At 41.5% G+C, this 15,845-nt stretch overlaps 1 protein-coding gene across 1 annotated transcript in view; it reads right to left on the reverse strand.

Annotated features, from left to right (window-relative positions):
* The window catches only part of STRN (striatin), a 110,227-nt gene that overhangs the window by 64,788 nt on the left and 29,594 nt on the right, over window positions 1-15,845 (reverse strand). Inside the window, exon 2 of the mRNA XM_077813534.1 lies at window positions 9,177-9,280. Within this exon, the coding sequence (XP_077669660.1) occupies window positions 9,177-9,280 (104 nt within the window). The remainder of the gene's footprint in view (window positions 1-9,176; window positions 9,281-15,845) is intronic.

A 15,845-nucleotide genomic window follows, 5' to 3' on the forward strand; every position in this document is an offset into this window, starting at 1 on the left:
GGACCCAGACTAGAAGGAGGCTAGTCTGTAAAAGAAGCTTATTGGAACATCTTTGAGGGTGAGATTTCATCTGTAATCACTTTCTTACTGTATTAGGCACAGACTTGCATGTTTTGTTTTTATTTTGCTTGGTAATTCACTTTGTTCTGTTTGTTATTACTTGGAACCACTTAAATCCTACTGTTTATATTTTTTTATATCACTTTTTACTTAGTTAACCCAGAGTATGTATTAATACCTGGGGGGCGGGGGGCAAACAGCTGTGCATATCTCTCTATCAGTGTTATACAGGGCGAACAACTTATGAGTTTACCCTGTATAAGCTTTATATAGGGTAAAATGGATTTATTTGGGATTGGGAGCTGGGCATCTGAGTGCTGGAGACAGGAACACCTCTCAAGATGTCTTCAGTTTAGCCTGCAGCTTTTAAGGGACAGGGTTCAGACCTGGGTCTGTGTTTGTAGCAGGCAAGTGTGTCTGGCACAACCAGGCAGGGTTCTGAAGTCCTAAGCTGCCAGGGAAAACGGGCTCAGAGGTGGTCTCAGCACATCAGTGGACAGTCCCAAGGGGGTTTCTGTGATCCAACCCATCACAGTACCAATGTGAGATTTCTAAAAATAGCTACAGCACTCGACCCAAGGTTTAAGAATCTGAAGTGCCTTCCAAAATCTGAGAGGGATGAAGTGTGGAGCATGCTTTCAGAAGTCTTCAAAGAGCAACACTCCAATGCAGAAACTATGGAACCCGAACCACCAAAAAAGAAAATCAACCTTCTGCTGGTGGCACCCGACTCAGATGCTGAAAATGAACATGCGTCAGTCCGCACTGCTTTGGATTGTTATCGAGAAGAACCTGTCATCAGCCTGGACACATGTCCTCTGGAATGGTGGATGAAGCATGAAGAGACATATGAATCTTTAGCGCATCTGGCACGTAAATAGCTTGCAACGCCAGCTGAAACAGTGCCATGTGAACGCCTGTTCTCACTTTCACATCTTCATTTATTAATGGACCTACTTAGTTGGGCAGGTTCTTCCTCCCACCCCAATATACTTTTAAAAACCCTTCTGATTCCTTTCACATCAAGGTAATTCATTCATTTTCTTCATGGCTCTCACCTTTTTCCTTGAGTGTTAAACTCATTCTATCTAGTTTTGTTTCCTCTCCTCTTCTTCAATCCCAGTGGAGTTTCTTTTCAATCCCAGAAGTTTGAGTAGATACTTATTGATCGACCATGATCACTTGGTTTTCTCTGCATTTTCCATTTTCAGAGGGACGAAAGTTTGTTGCACTTTAGTCTTTTACTTTTCCCAGCACTCCTTCTACACCCATGGATTTTAATACTTCCTCCCATTATTTGTTCACTAAATTCCCTCAAAATTACACCTTGTAGTCCAGCTCTGACTAGCTCCAACTGAACTACATTTTTAACACTAAAACTGCCTGCTCCAGATTAGAGGTCAGCTATATTAACATACCTGGAGAATTATACATTGCAGCTAACTATACTTATGTTTGTGCAGCAGATAAATAGAGAAATTTTGGTTTCCTATATGATCATCATGACAATTGGTCAAAAGAAACCCTAAAGTTTGGAGGATAAGAAATTGAACTTAAAGATGTACATTATCTTCACATGAAAATGATGGTTTAGATGAGATGTAAATCATTGAACTATTAACATCTATATTAATTTCTGAAAAGAATAATTTGTATGAACAGCAGTATGCAGAGACTGAAAAGTAAAATGATATGAAAATAATTGGCTTGAACAGACATCACGTTATCAAAGTTGTTTTCCAACTGCAACCAGCTTTGAAAGTCATTTGGAAGGAAGATATTTTTAGACTGCAAAGCTATGTTACTAAATAGACCTGCTTAGTTACTAAGATAAGGAAAAAGAAAAGAAGTACTTGTGGCACTTTAGAGACTAACACATTTATTTGAGCATAAGCTTTCGATGAAGTGAGCTGTAGCTCATGAAAGCTTATGCTCAAATACATTTGTTAGTCTCTAAGGTGCCACAAGTACTCCTTTTCTTTTTGCGGATACAGACTAACACGGCTGCTACTCTGAAACCTAAGATAAGAAAGATCACTACAACTGCTTTTGCTTTCTCACTTCATTAGCTTATTCATTGCTCTGCTTCATTCTTTTCTTCTTCATGAACTGCAAATCTGCTGTGCAAGTAATCCATATTTGCTATTCAATATGGCTGCCCCAACATCTCAATAACTGAGAACAAGAAACTTAGTTAAAATTTTAACTTTTAAACTCTCAATTTAAATGCCCTAGGATCGAAGACTTTCATTGCTCACAGACCAATTCATAGAAAGAAACCAGTTTGATTTCTAATCAAGAAATGCCACTATTTCTTGGAAATATTTCAGTGTGTAGACCTGAAGCATCCAATCCAGCTGTGCTGAGAGGGCCTGCCAAACATCCGTAGAAGTATTAAGAGGAGTCGCCAGACCAATAGACATAAACAAGACAGACTGCCAGGAACAGCATTGGGAGATATCCTGGCCAGGGGAGAAGGCGCCAGTCTTACTCTGACCAGACACACCATTTTAAAAAAATAACATAAAAGTATTTCTAAAAAAGTGGACTAAGAGTTCTGTTGTTTGGTTAAAATACTCTGGAAAGGGAAATGAGTAACAGACGGATTATTAGTTGTTGGACATATGCTTTAAATAGATTAGTATGTTTTTAGCTAGCTCCTGAAAATCCAGGGATAACAATTTAAACAAGTAACTGGTAACTGAGCAACATTACTACCAAAAAAATAATAAAATAACATTGAAGAGTGAACAAAAGTCTTACACTGCAATCTGCTGGATGGTAGCAAAACTACAGCAGAATTGCTTTTGAAACAGCAAATGTAGGAGAGTGTTCAAATTAATTATTGATCAACCCTCTTCATTTTAAACGTCTTTTACATATAATGTATTAAAGAATCCTTGATAGAATTCGTTATTATTAAAGTTGACCAAATCTCTTTGCTAGGGAATAGAACCAAAAACACTCTGCTCCATAGTGGAAAATTTTTACACTCCACTATAAGTAATCACTATAAAATCATGCAAGAGTCATTAATTATAGAATAGTGACATTGATCAGAAATTAAGTTAATAATTTTCAGTGCCTGAATACTCAGTATACAGAGGCTTAATTCAAGGCAGCATATTGTTGAGAAACAAGTGCCACTCCCACTTGTCATGACATGCTGCCAATGGGCCCTACTACGGATCAGCATTTTACACACTGGCTCATGACTAACAGGAATGGTTATTTGCTTGATAAAGATTTTGTAAATTTGGAGGGCAGGGCAGGATCGAAGTAATCTTCCCTTTATCTCTTAATTACCTGGTCTTTTTTTCTCCTCCTCTCCCCAATCTTGCTTTCCTGTGCCCTCATCACAATTGGCCAGGAGAAAAAGTTCTGCTCCTCTCCTGCAGATTGTCCTTTTTGTGACTCCCAGATGCTCAGTGGGAACAATCAACACAAACTCTTCACTGAATGTTGGTTAACCCAGGTTGTGAGCTGATTTAGGAAAATACTGTTGTGAAACACAGCAGGGCTTCTTGTGCTCAGTATGCTGCACTGCCTCTAAGTACCAAACAAAATTTCTGCTTAGAAACTCTCCCAGAACAAATATGAGATTGTTTCTTGAACAACTAGCAAGTGAAGATTGTTGTTTTAGAACACAGATTGATATAAATACCTGTCAGCATAAGCCATTCAGAAACATTGAATTTGCTTTAAAAATGGTTAAAAACAGAGGAAGAAAGGAACTGTCATACCAGATCAGACTAATTGACCATATAGTTTGATATCCTGACTGACAATGGCTAATATCACACACTTCAGAGAAAGGTGCAAGACTACTCATTAAGGGATAAACACGAAATACTCTGCCAAGTGGTGTTTTTTCCTAACCTATTAGTGGTCATCTTATGCCCTAAAGCATAAGGGATGAAATGCCCCTAGTACATTTCTGAGGCTATGTTAACACTAGCACTTTTGTTGGTAAAACTTATATCACTCAGGGATGTGAAAAAACACACCCCTGACTGACAGAAGCACTGGTGTGGACAGCACTATGTTGGCAGGAGATGCTCTCCTACCGACATAGCTACTGCTGCTCGTTGGGGGTGATTTAATTATGTCAACGGGAGAGAGCTCTCCCATCGGCATAGAACAGCTACATGGGATATCTTACAATGGCGCAGCTGCAACGGTACAGTTATATGCTTTAACGTCTCTAGTGTAGACATAACCCTAGAGAGACAAAATGGGTGAGGTAATCTCTTCTATTAGACCAACTTCTGTTGGTGAGAGAGATAAGCTTTTGAGCTCACACAAGATTTCTTCAAATCTGGGAAATGTACTCAGAGCGTCAAAGCTAAATTCAAGGATCAGATCGTTTAGCACAAGTAGTTAACACATCTCAAGGGACCATTCAAGGTGAAGTGGCCAGTTAACACCTCTCCAGTCAAAGGGGAAAAGGAGAGGGAAAAAAGCTGGGGTGGGGTGGGGGGGGGGAAGTGGGTTATAGGTTGTTGTAATAAGTCACAAATCCAGTATCTTTATTCAGGCCATGATTTTTAGTGTCTAGCAAAGTTATGAATTTAAACTCCCAGGCTTGTCTTTTAAAGGTGTTATGCAGATTTTCTTTGAGGATGAGGACCTCTGTCAGATAGAGTGATCACTTTGTGGAGAGTGTTCACCCACAGGTGATATGTTGTTTTTGTCCTTTATCATTTTTCTATGTGAATTCATTTGAGAATATAGTGATTGTCCGGTTTCAACCATATAGTTGTTATTGGGGCATTTAGTGCACTGAGTGAGGTACGCCATATGTTGTGATAGATGTGTGTAGAACCCATGGATCTTGAAAGGTGTGTTTGGGGGATGAGGGGGAGTGTTGATCATTGTAGCAATGCAGATACATCTACAGGTTTTGCATCTGTTGTTCCGACAGGGTCTGGTGCCTCTGAGTTGGTGTGTCCTGGTCCATGGGGAGCTTGCTTCTGATGATGAACTTGGACAGGCTGAGGGGGTTGTCTGACGGTCAGAAGATCAGCTCAGGAAAAGTTCCTTTCAGGATGTGATCCCAACCAAGTAAGGGTTGTAATCGGTTAATGATACCACATATGGCTTCCAGTATGGGGCAAAAGGTGATAACTAGGGGTATGTTGTTGGATAGAGTCTTCTTTCCATATTGAAGCAGGTTCTCTTGGGATATTTGGGTGGTTTGATGTGATCTACTTCTCTGGCGGAGCATCTTTGTTTGATGAAAGTGGGTTTAAGTGTGTTATGGTTTATATCCCAGACTTTCTCCTTGGAGTATATTCTGTGATATTTGAGTGCCTGGATGTAGATAACAGGTTTGTTGGGATGGTTACTGGCTTCTGGAAGGGTCAAAGGACATGCGACCAAGTCCTAGCCCTCACTACATATACAGAAAACTGGTTTCAACAGAACTCGAAGACAGGAGCTGTTTTCTTGGACCTGACAGCGGCCCACGATACAGTATGGCACACTGATCTTCGGGTAGAACTATCAAGAGCTCTTGGAGCATGGGTGGTGAACACTGTTGAACTTCTTCGTGACAGGCATTTTTGGGAGGTAGAACAAGTGTATGGAGAAGACAATCCAATAGCTTGCCCCAAGGTTCCATGCTTGTGCCCACCCTATTCAATTTGTACAAATGACCTACCATTGACTCAGTTACACAAGTTTATCTAAGCAGATTGCATCTGCTACGGTACCCAGTTGTACTCTTTCACTGAATTGGAAAACATCTTGAATGCTGACCTGGCCAAGATGACAGCCTACTGTAGCAGTTGGTACCTCCAACCAAATGTGACTAAGACAGTTTTGATCGTCTTCCACCTTCATAATGCCAGCACTAAATGTGAGTTTGACATCTTCCTCAGTGGAAAATCACTGACACACAAAACAAAACCAGTCTACCTTGGTGTTACACTGTACCACTCTGACTTTCCACAACCATCTAAAAAAAAGACTGCTGTCAAAATCAGGACTAGCAATAAGCAAATTAACTGGTTCAACACTGGGTGCACAGACACTTGGCACGTTGGCTCTGGTACTGTGCTGTGCCTCAGAGGAATACTGTGGCCTTGTGTGGTATTGTTCGCCTCACCCCAAATTGGTTGACGTTGAATTGAACTTGACCATGCATATCATCACAGGCACCCTGAGCCCCACTCCTATCTCACTGCTACCAGTTCTGAGCAACATAGCCCTTCTACACATTCGTTGCGGAAAGTCTACAGCCAGACTGGTGGAAAAGCTTTTTACCAGTTCAGGTCTCCCATTTGACGTGGACATTTTCAGTCACTCCAGAGCATGACTTACATTGAAGCATCCATTGCGGTTTCAACTGCCAGATCGGAATCTGTCAGCAGCAACCCTATGGCACGAAGAGCGGTCAACTAAAGACATTTGGAATGGCTCCCTTGTCACTGATCCGATTATTCGACTGTCTGGATTTGACCTGCCACATCATCTTTGCCCAGTTCAGAACCTGTTCAACAGAGTCCAAGGAATATGCGCAGCCAGCCTCTACACATGGGGACTGCGTAATGACCCACTTTCTCACTGTGTCTCTATCAGTCAGTGGCACATATTGTCAATGAGTGTCAACTGACTAGATTTCATGATGGCCGTAGGGCCCTTCATTGTGCTGATGAAGCTGCTGAGCCATTCAACGGCAAGCATTGCAAATGCTAGAAGAAACTGGGTCTGTGAAAGTAGATGTGGTGATCCATGGGTTTCTTGTATGTAGCTGTCTGTAGGGTTCCATTGCTGAAACTGATCGTGGTGTCCAAGAAGTTGATGCTAGTGTGGGAGTGTTCTAGAGAGAGTTTAATGGATGGCTGGAGGTTGTTGTAGTTGTGGTGAAAACCTATGTGCGAGTTTAGATCATTTGTCTAGAGAATGAAAATATCATCAATGTATTTTAGGTATACCATTGGTTTTGCAGTGTATTTGTCCAGAAATTCTTACTCAAAATGGCCCATGAAGAGATTGGCATATTGGGGAGGCATCCTAATACCCATGGCTATTTCCATGGTTTGGACAAAGTGTTTGTTGTTGAATGTAAAACTGTTATAGTGAGGATGAAATGGATGAGTTTGGTTATGTGTTTAGGGTGGGTATCTGAATGTTGTCTATCTATCGTCTTTTAGATATTTGAGGCAGGCAGCGATGCAGTCATTGTGCGGGATGTTGGTGTATAGGAGGTAACATCCACAGTGGCAAGGATGGTATTCTGACATTAACCTGCCTCAGAATGCCACTAACTCGCCCTCCCCTACCCTCAGCCTTTTTTCCCCTCTCCTTTTCCCACCCATGACTGGAGAGGTGTTAACTGGCCAGTTCACTTTGAATGGTTCCTTGAAATTTGTTAACTACTTATGCTAAACAATCTGTTCCTCCTTGTATTTAGCGGTGACACTGAGTACGTTTCCCAGACCTGAAGAAGATCTCACCCTCTATCTTTAAATGACCAATATCACCTCCAGCACCTTTTTAAATTATGATTCGTATAGCATTTCCTACCCTTCAGTCTTCTACTACAATAGCTGGTTTTAATGAGATTTCATACTGTTAACAGCTTAGCCACTTAATTCAAATTTTCTGTCAACTCCTGAAAAAAAAAAAAACCCACTCAACTAGGTTCTGCTGACTCGTTTCTATCTAATCATCAATGTTTCTAGTACCTCCTTTTGACACACACTATGTCAGTGAGTAATTTTTATTGTTTCAAAAGAATTGATCTGGGAAAGGCATGTCCCCAACATCCTTTGTCGTGAAGCATAATGCAAACAGATCAACACACTCTGCTTGCACTGGTTTAAATTTCTGGAAGAATCTCATCAAAAGATACCTCACTAAGTCCCTTCCCCTGGGTCACACCTTTGCTTTCTTGATGAATTAGACAACAATGAAAGAAGTCAGAATAGGACTAACCCATAACAGCATGCTAAAATTACTGCATAGCAATATTCTTTCTTTGGGCCTTTTTCTGAATTTTTCAGTGTCCACATTGACACTCAGTGTTAATACACTTTCAAGGTAATTACAAATTCTTCCTATCCCCATGCAGTTTAGCCAAAAGTCATTTGTCTAGTGACATGAACTCAACTGCATTTATGATTTTACTTATGGTTTTATACTGATTTAAACTGTTTTAAAGATTGTACATTTATAGCTGTTTAATTCTTTTTTATTGAAAATGATTAGGATTTTTTAGTGGCCAGATAGTATACAGATATTATTTATTATTACAATTAATACCAGACTCAATAAGTCACCAAGGAAACAAATACTCTTATCTCCAAAATATTATTACTCCATTTTACAGATCACAGGTACATCCTAACCTGGAATTCTAGGTTCAGTTCTTATCACCTTATCTCAAAAATTAGCAAACAAAATTAAGGGGGGAGAGCAGAGAAGACATGATAATTAGGGGCATGGAAAAACTCACATGAAGATAGTATCGAAAGACTGTTTACCTTTGAAAGAAGACATGAGAAAAGCATACACAACAATGAATGGTATAGAAAAGGTAGATTGTGAACTTTTATTTACCTTCTCATATAATACAAGGAACATTAAATGAAAATCAAAAAGTGGCAAAACTCAAAACTGATGTAAGTATGTACCTTTTCACCCCGTGCATAATTAGCCTGGGACAAGAAGTTCCACAGATTATTGTTGAGGTAAAGAGTTATCAAGATTTAAAAATATAGATATTTATGTGGATAAACTAAATAAAAATTCTTGTTATTAACAAACACAAGAGCTTTGGAAGAGAAAAAAAAATCTGTGCTTCAGGATATAAAACAATATCTAACTTCTGGGAGTTAGAAAGAAATTTGCCCTGAGAGATGTTATCCTGTAACTGTCTAATGCAGGGGTTCTTTTAAAACCTTTTTCTTAAGCATCTGAATAGTGACCACTGCTGATGACAGGATTCCGGATAAGATGGACTTATTCAGTATAACAATTCTTATGTTCATAATTACCTATTCAAGATTCAAAATATTTTTTCATCTGATGAGCCACAATGATATTTGTTTTTTAAAGTTTTATAAGAGACTTTTTACACAAAATTCTCTAGTATCTTAAAAGTGATGTACCTTTCCTGTTTAAGAGCATATTCCAGCATTTTGATTCTCCGCACTAGATCCTTCTTCAGATTTTCTTGTCCCTTCCTTTCCCCTTGAAGAAAGGCAATCTGGGCCTGGAAAAGACAAAACTCTACTTAGTAAAGTTCAAAAAAAGGCAAATTGTTTCCCTAATACATTTGCATGACATATATTAAGGGTCCCATCCACTCCCAACCCATTCTGAATCATTTCACAACTGATTCCGTTACACACTGTTTAAAAGCAGTTTGGCTACTGCAAACCAGGTACAGCCATCATTTTGACCAAGGGTCTCCTGTGGCCCACCTTAGGCGCCAACTCCACCGGCAGCCAAGCTCCCCTCACCCCCTGTCCTTCTCCCCAGCGCACCGCGTCCCCACTCCTCCGCCTACCTCCCAGTGCTTCCCGCTGCCAAACAACTGTTTGGCAGCGCTTAGGACTTTCCAGGAGGAAGGAGCGGGGATGCAGTGCGCTCAGGGGAGGTGGTGGACCAGGGTGGGGATTTGGGGAATAGGTTTGAATGGGGGCGAGGAAGGGGCAGGTCCTCATGGAAGGGGTGGAGTGGGGGCACGGCTGGGGGCAGAACTGCGGGGGGGTGGGCTTTTGTATCTTTGTATGAAAAGGTTTCAGTGATGCGGCCCTTGGGCCAATGTACTAGTCCTCCTGTGGCCCGGATGGTGATTTGAGTTTGAGATCCCTGGTTTAGACCATATCAACTTTCTCTTTGACTTCCTCCACTGGCTCCCCCTTCTGATGCCAGCCTCTACTGCCCAAGTTCCATTTTCAAACAAGCATCTTTATGCATTCTCCAATGCTGCCCCATGCACTTTGGCTGAAGTATTCTCTGTGAAAATCCACAAAATCATTGGCTTATCCATCTTCAAATCCCTCCTCAAAATATCTCCTTTGTTAAGTTTCTTTTGTAGGCAACAGAATACTAAGTTGCTAGTATTCAGAGACCAGTGCCTATCATGCTAACAAACACTATCTCATTGTTTCCTTGTACTTCCCCATCTGTTGTCTCTTGTCTTATACTAAGACTGTAAGCTCCTTGGGGCAGGAACAGTCTTTTTGATCTGTGTTTGTACAGTAAATTATTAATAATAAGTCTGTTATAAAACTATTCATAGTTTGCACTGACAAACACTTTAAACCATGACCTCATTACAGACGTCAAAATAATAAACAGGAGTTAAAGAAATATAAAAATTTTAAATGGTCTCACATAGCAATTAAATTTGGTCTGATGGCTAAGCATTCAAGCAAATATAAAGAACAGATCAGTAGCATTCAAAAAAGCTTAGGCAGAAAGAGACACAAACAGCATGTAGGGGGAGAATGTCTTGAGTTGAATGATAACTGAAGTAGTATGTAAATAACTTAGATATTTTGTAGATATCTATATTGCAGGTCAAGGGATTTCTTTAAAGTTAATGAAAGGAAAAGGAAAACTTAAAAGGCTGAAGCTTTATTAAAATGTTGGAAAAAATAGATTATGAAGTTTATTCAGAGACATTGTTTATAAAAAATGTCAGTTGAACTAATACAAAAGGATTCTGGGGGGAGGTGGGAGATTTAAAGACACAAATGGCAGTTAGGTGCCCAACTTCCATTGACTCTGAATGGAAATTAGCACTTAACTACTTTTAAAAATCTCTTTTATGTATAAAATTGTAATAGAGGATGTTCATGACCAATCATGCAAAAAGGCCAACTGGTGACCAAAAGAGTTCTCTCGGGTACAAAACAGGTCCCTGAGCTCTTTCTTAACCAACTCATGGAACTCAGATGTTTGAAGCCAAGCATACTTACAGGCATCCACCCCACGGTACTAGCGCTGACCACAGTTTCACCCACATCCTAGACTGTCCATACCCAATGTCAGGCCATATTTGTATCCTCATGAATAAGCTGCTTAAGCTCCTGGCATATTTTTTTTAGGGAGAAGAATCAAGCAATATGGCGGCTTGATACTCTGTAATATGAAGGGTTTTGGCTACAGATCGGTAAACTCTTCGTCCAAATTAATCCCATCATGATTTTGACATAGAGACCAATTTGTGGTGCTCTACTCTGGCAGCAGTTGATCGGGCCTGACATACTGACTACGCCTCACACACCGTTGTCATAACCTGCAAAGGTGACATGTAAGGGGTATCATTGGAAAACTAATCATTCACTGATCATTAATATTCTTGTATGATGTATGCACCGGATGTGTACAAAAAGTTATGAATATGTGCTAGAATCATATTCTTAAAATGTGTTTGGCAAACAATGCATAAGCACAGTCTGTCTTAGACAAAGGAATATGGGTTTACTTCACTTTACATATAAGCAACAAACAGAGTCAGCAAACAAGGCGGGAGATTGCAGAAACAGAAAATTTGCATTTTAGCAAACGCCAATGGGGGAAGAGCGAGCATGGAGCTTCCATCACCACCAGACTCTATATTGCCTTCCTCACAGCTTAAATAAGCTTTCCTTACAGCGATAACCCTCAGAAGAATCCACTTCAAAGGTTTACTGGTCACTCAAGACAAGGGAGGCTGAACCTTAAGGCATTAAATAATTGAATCAACTGTTTTTTTATAATACAGTAATATTGTATACAAAGTGTATAGAGAGGTCTTTTTAATGACACACTGGTGATTAATGTCATTGTGAAATGTATTTATTAATACTAGATGAGGAAATTATATACATTTAACGATATTATGCTTTAAAGCCTGTGACCAAACAGGGAGAAACAGTTTCCCTCCGAGGCAGGAGGAAACATCACTGCTATCTACTTTTCTCCAAAGAAATTAAACAAGATGTGACAAAAAACAATGGAAGCCCAATTTACATCGACATCAGCAGGGGGATGGGAAGACGACAGGAAGGGAAGAACAGCATGAGGTCATCCTGTCTGTAGAAGCAAAGTCAACGAACTTTGAAAGAGATGCTTTTCAAAGGTTTATGGGACTGTAAAGGGGGGAGAAGCAAACCCCTAGGCTACCGGTTTGTTATTTTCTGTTTGCTTATTCGGAAAAGGAAAATAGGGACAGAAGAGTAGGAAAATGAGTGAAAGCAGTGAAGGTATTGTGAAGTTGGAGCTTTTTAGATTGCAGGTTACAGAAAAAGAGAGAGAGCACCGGAGAATATTGGAACTAGAGATAAAGGAGAAAGAAAGAAAGCAAAAATACCAATTGGACCTGCTAGAGAAGCAGAACCAGAACCCACCGATTCCCAATGCTCCAAAAATCCACAATTGGGACCATTTATGTCCTGTATACAATGAGAAAGATGATATTGCTGAATATCTGACCACCTTTGAAAGGCTGTGTGCAGTGCATGAAATCCCAGATGCCAAGAGAGTTCCTACCCTGATTGTGAAATTAACTGGTAAAGCTCTAAGGGTATTCAATGAAATGCCCATTGAGGATGTGTCATAACCATAGAGCAAAGGGTAGCCTAGAATTCCTCCTTACCTGTAAGGGGTTAAGAAGCTCAAATAACCTGGTTGGCACCTGACCAAAAGGACAAATGCGGGGGGGGGGGGGGGGGGGGGGGGGGAGATACCTTCAAATCTTGTGGAGGGGGAGGAGGGGAGAGGCTTTGTTGTGTGTGTTCTCTTGGGAAGCAGAGAAGCATCAGGTCAGAAAACTTCTTCTCCTATAAACCATCCTAAAAGTCTCTCATATTACAAAAATTGTCAGTAAAAGCCTGGCAAGGCATGTTAGATTATCTTTTGTTCTGCTTCTGAATTTTTCCTTTGCTGGAGGGAGGTTTATTCCTGTTTTCTGTAACTTTGAAACTAACCCTAGAGGAAGTTCTGCTGTGTTTTTGAATTTTTTGTTACCCTCTAAAGTTATTTTCCAACCTGATTTTACAGAGGTGATTTTTACCTTTTTTTAAAAATAAAATAAAATCCATCTTTTAAGAACCTGACTGATTTCTCTATTGTCCTAAGACCCAGGGGTTTGGGTCTGTGATCACTTTGTAACCAACTGGTTAGAATAGTATTCTCAAGCCTCCCCAGGAAAGGGGATGTAAGGGTTTGGGGGGATATTTTGGGGGAATAGAAACTCCAAGTGGTCCTTTCCATGATTCTTTGTTAAATCACTTGGTGGTGGCAGCGTACCGTCCAAGGGCAAAGAATTTATGCCTTGGGGAAGTTTTAACCTAAGCTGGTAGAAATAAGCTAAGGGGGTCTTTCATGTGGGCCCCCACATTTGTGTCCTAGAGTTCATAGTGGGGAGGGAACCCTGACAGGATGCTTTAGACCACTAGTTCCCAAACTTGTTCCGCTGCTTGTGCAGGGAAAGCCCCTGGTGGGCCGGGCTGGTTGGTTTACCTGCCGCATCCACAGGTTCGGCCAATCACGGCTCCCAATGGCCGCGGTTTGCTGCTCCAGGCCAATGGGAGCTGCTGGAAGCGGCGGCCAGTATGTCCCTCGGCCCGTGCCGCTTCCAGCAGCTCCCATTGGCCTGGAGCAGCTGGAAGCCGCGATTGGCCAAACCTGCGGACGCGACAGGTAAACAAACCGGCCCAGCCCACCAGGGACTTTCCCTGCACAAGCGGCGGAACAAGTTTGGGAATCACTACTTTAGACCATTGTAAATGTAAAGATACTGTTTTGCAAAGTTTTCAAATTACCCCTGAAACATATAGAGTTAAATTTAGGAATCTTAAGAGGGATATTGGTATGAGTAATGGGGAATATGTAAACAAAATGAAAGATTTGTTGAGAAAATGGGTGAGGGGTAAAGAGGTGACAAGTTTTGAGGGAATGCTGGATCTTGTTGCTCAAGAGCATTTCCTAAGCATATGTAAGGCTGATGTAAACCAGTGTCTATAGGACAAATATGTAAAATCTGTAGATGAGATGGCCTCTCTAGAGGATGCCTTTAAACAGACCCAGGTATCTACTGAAAGCAAACCACCAAAAGAGGGGTTTAAACCTGGTGGGAAGGGAGGATCTCATTTTATCCCTAGCAAGAAAGGGAGGGCTGGGCATTCTCCTTCCCAAAACCATTTCTCTAACCCCCATCCCAAATCTCCTGTAAAAACAGAAGCACACAAAAGGTGCTACCAGTGTAATTCCATTGATCACCTGAGGAATAAATGCCCTGTGCTAGGAAGAAGCAGGCAACCAATAGTTCATGTTAGTTCTGCTGTCCTCAACACAGAAACCCCCCAGGTGATTGAAACCTATCTTACTGGTTTTGTGAAATTAGGCTTTGCAGAACCAGATAGGGAGCACATCAAGGTTTTCAGAATTAATGGCAGGGAGTACTTGGGGCAGAAGGATACAGGGGCCCAGATCTCTCTGGTTAAGCAGAGTGCGGTCCCAAGGTCTGGTATATTACCTGACTAGAGATTGTGTGGGTAGGCAAAACCAGATTCTTCATACCACTAGCTTAAAATCCACGTGGTGTGGGAAGATTTGGAAAGTGTTTTGACTGTGGGGGTAATGGAACAACTCCTAGTTGATCTGCTTCTTGGTAATGATTTTTTCCATGTAGCTCACGTTAAAGTATTTGCCCGCAGCAAGAAGGAGTTTGGGTGCTGGGACCCCAGAGGGTAAGGTCTCAGGAACTGCTGAAAGAATGGGAGAGCGTCTCCTTGATTCTTCTGCAGCAGGGGGAAGCCACGTGCTCCCAGGTGGGAGGCTGGTTGAGATCAGCTCCTGCATTGCAGCTGGAGGCACCAACACCTTAGAAAGGGAGGAAGGTATAGTGCCTGCCAGGGAGAGAACTGTCCACGTTGTTAGCTGCCAGCAAGTTGCAGATGGACAAGGGACAGACCCCACTCTAGGGAGCATAGGTAGATATGTTCCAGAGGGAAGCCCAGAGAAGGGTGATGGAATCTCAGAAACCAGTGAGGTGGGTGAAGGTTCCTTTGACTAAATTGGTTAGTCTCTAAGGTGCCACAAGGACTCCTTTTCTTTTTGCGAATACAGACTAACACGGCTGTTACTCTGAAACCTTTGACTTTGTAACACAGAGAAGCAGCGTGCTTCCAAGTATGGGAGGGGCTGAGATTAGCTCCTTTTCCACAGAAGGTAACATGTCCTCAGGATTAGAGGCAGGAGAGGTGTCATGACTGATTAAAGAAACTGTCCCAGTTGTTAGCTGGCAGTTTTGCAGCTGAATAAGGGACAGACCCTTTCCTAACAAGCACATAGAAATGTGTCTTAGAGGTGGGCCCAGAGGAGGAAACTGGGGAAGGAATAGTGGACGTACAGGACTGTCTCCTCACTGGTCACTTGGGAGAGGATGCCCAGGACCGAATGGGCGAGTCAGCATCTGTGCACCCCGGCACTCAGCCTGTGACCCAGGTTTTGAGAAGGAAATGTGTAACCGACTTCTTGGAAGGGAGCAGTCACACATCTGACTTCTTGGGGGCAGAGAAAGGGGTGACTGAAGGTACCCCAATCCAGGTCCCAGTTTTTCAGGATGTTATTTCTGATAAATTTTTGGAAAGTAACTGTGTCTCTTTAAATCAGGCTGCAGTTCCAACACCTGTGATAACAGAGGAGTTGACAACAGGAAATTGTCAGGTGGTAGTTTGTGAGAATGCAAATTACCTGACTGACAGAAGAGGGGGGAAGGGTGTCTTTCTCCACACTGGTGAGACACAGAAAGCAGTTATGGAAAAGCTGTTGGGAAAAAG

This window comes from Eretmochelys imbricata, chromosome 3, assembly GCF_965152235.1.
Source record: "Eretmochelys imbricata isolate rEreImb1 chromosome 3, rEreImb1.hap1, whole genome shotgun sequence".
Lineage (NCBI taxonomy): Eukaryota > Metazoa > Chordata > Testudines > Cheloniidae > Eretmochelys > Eretmochelys imbricata.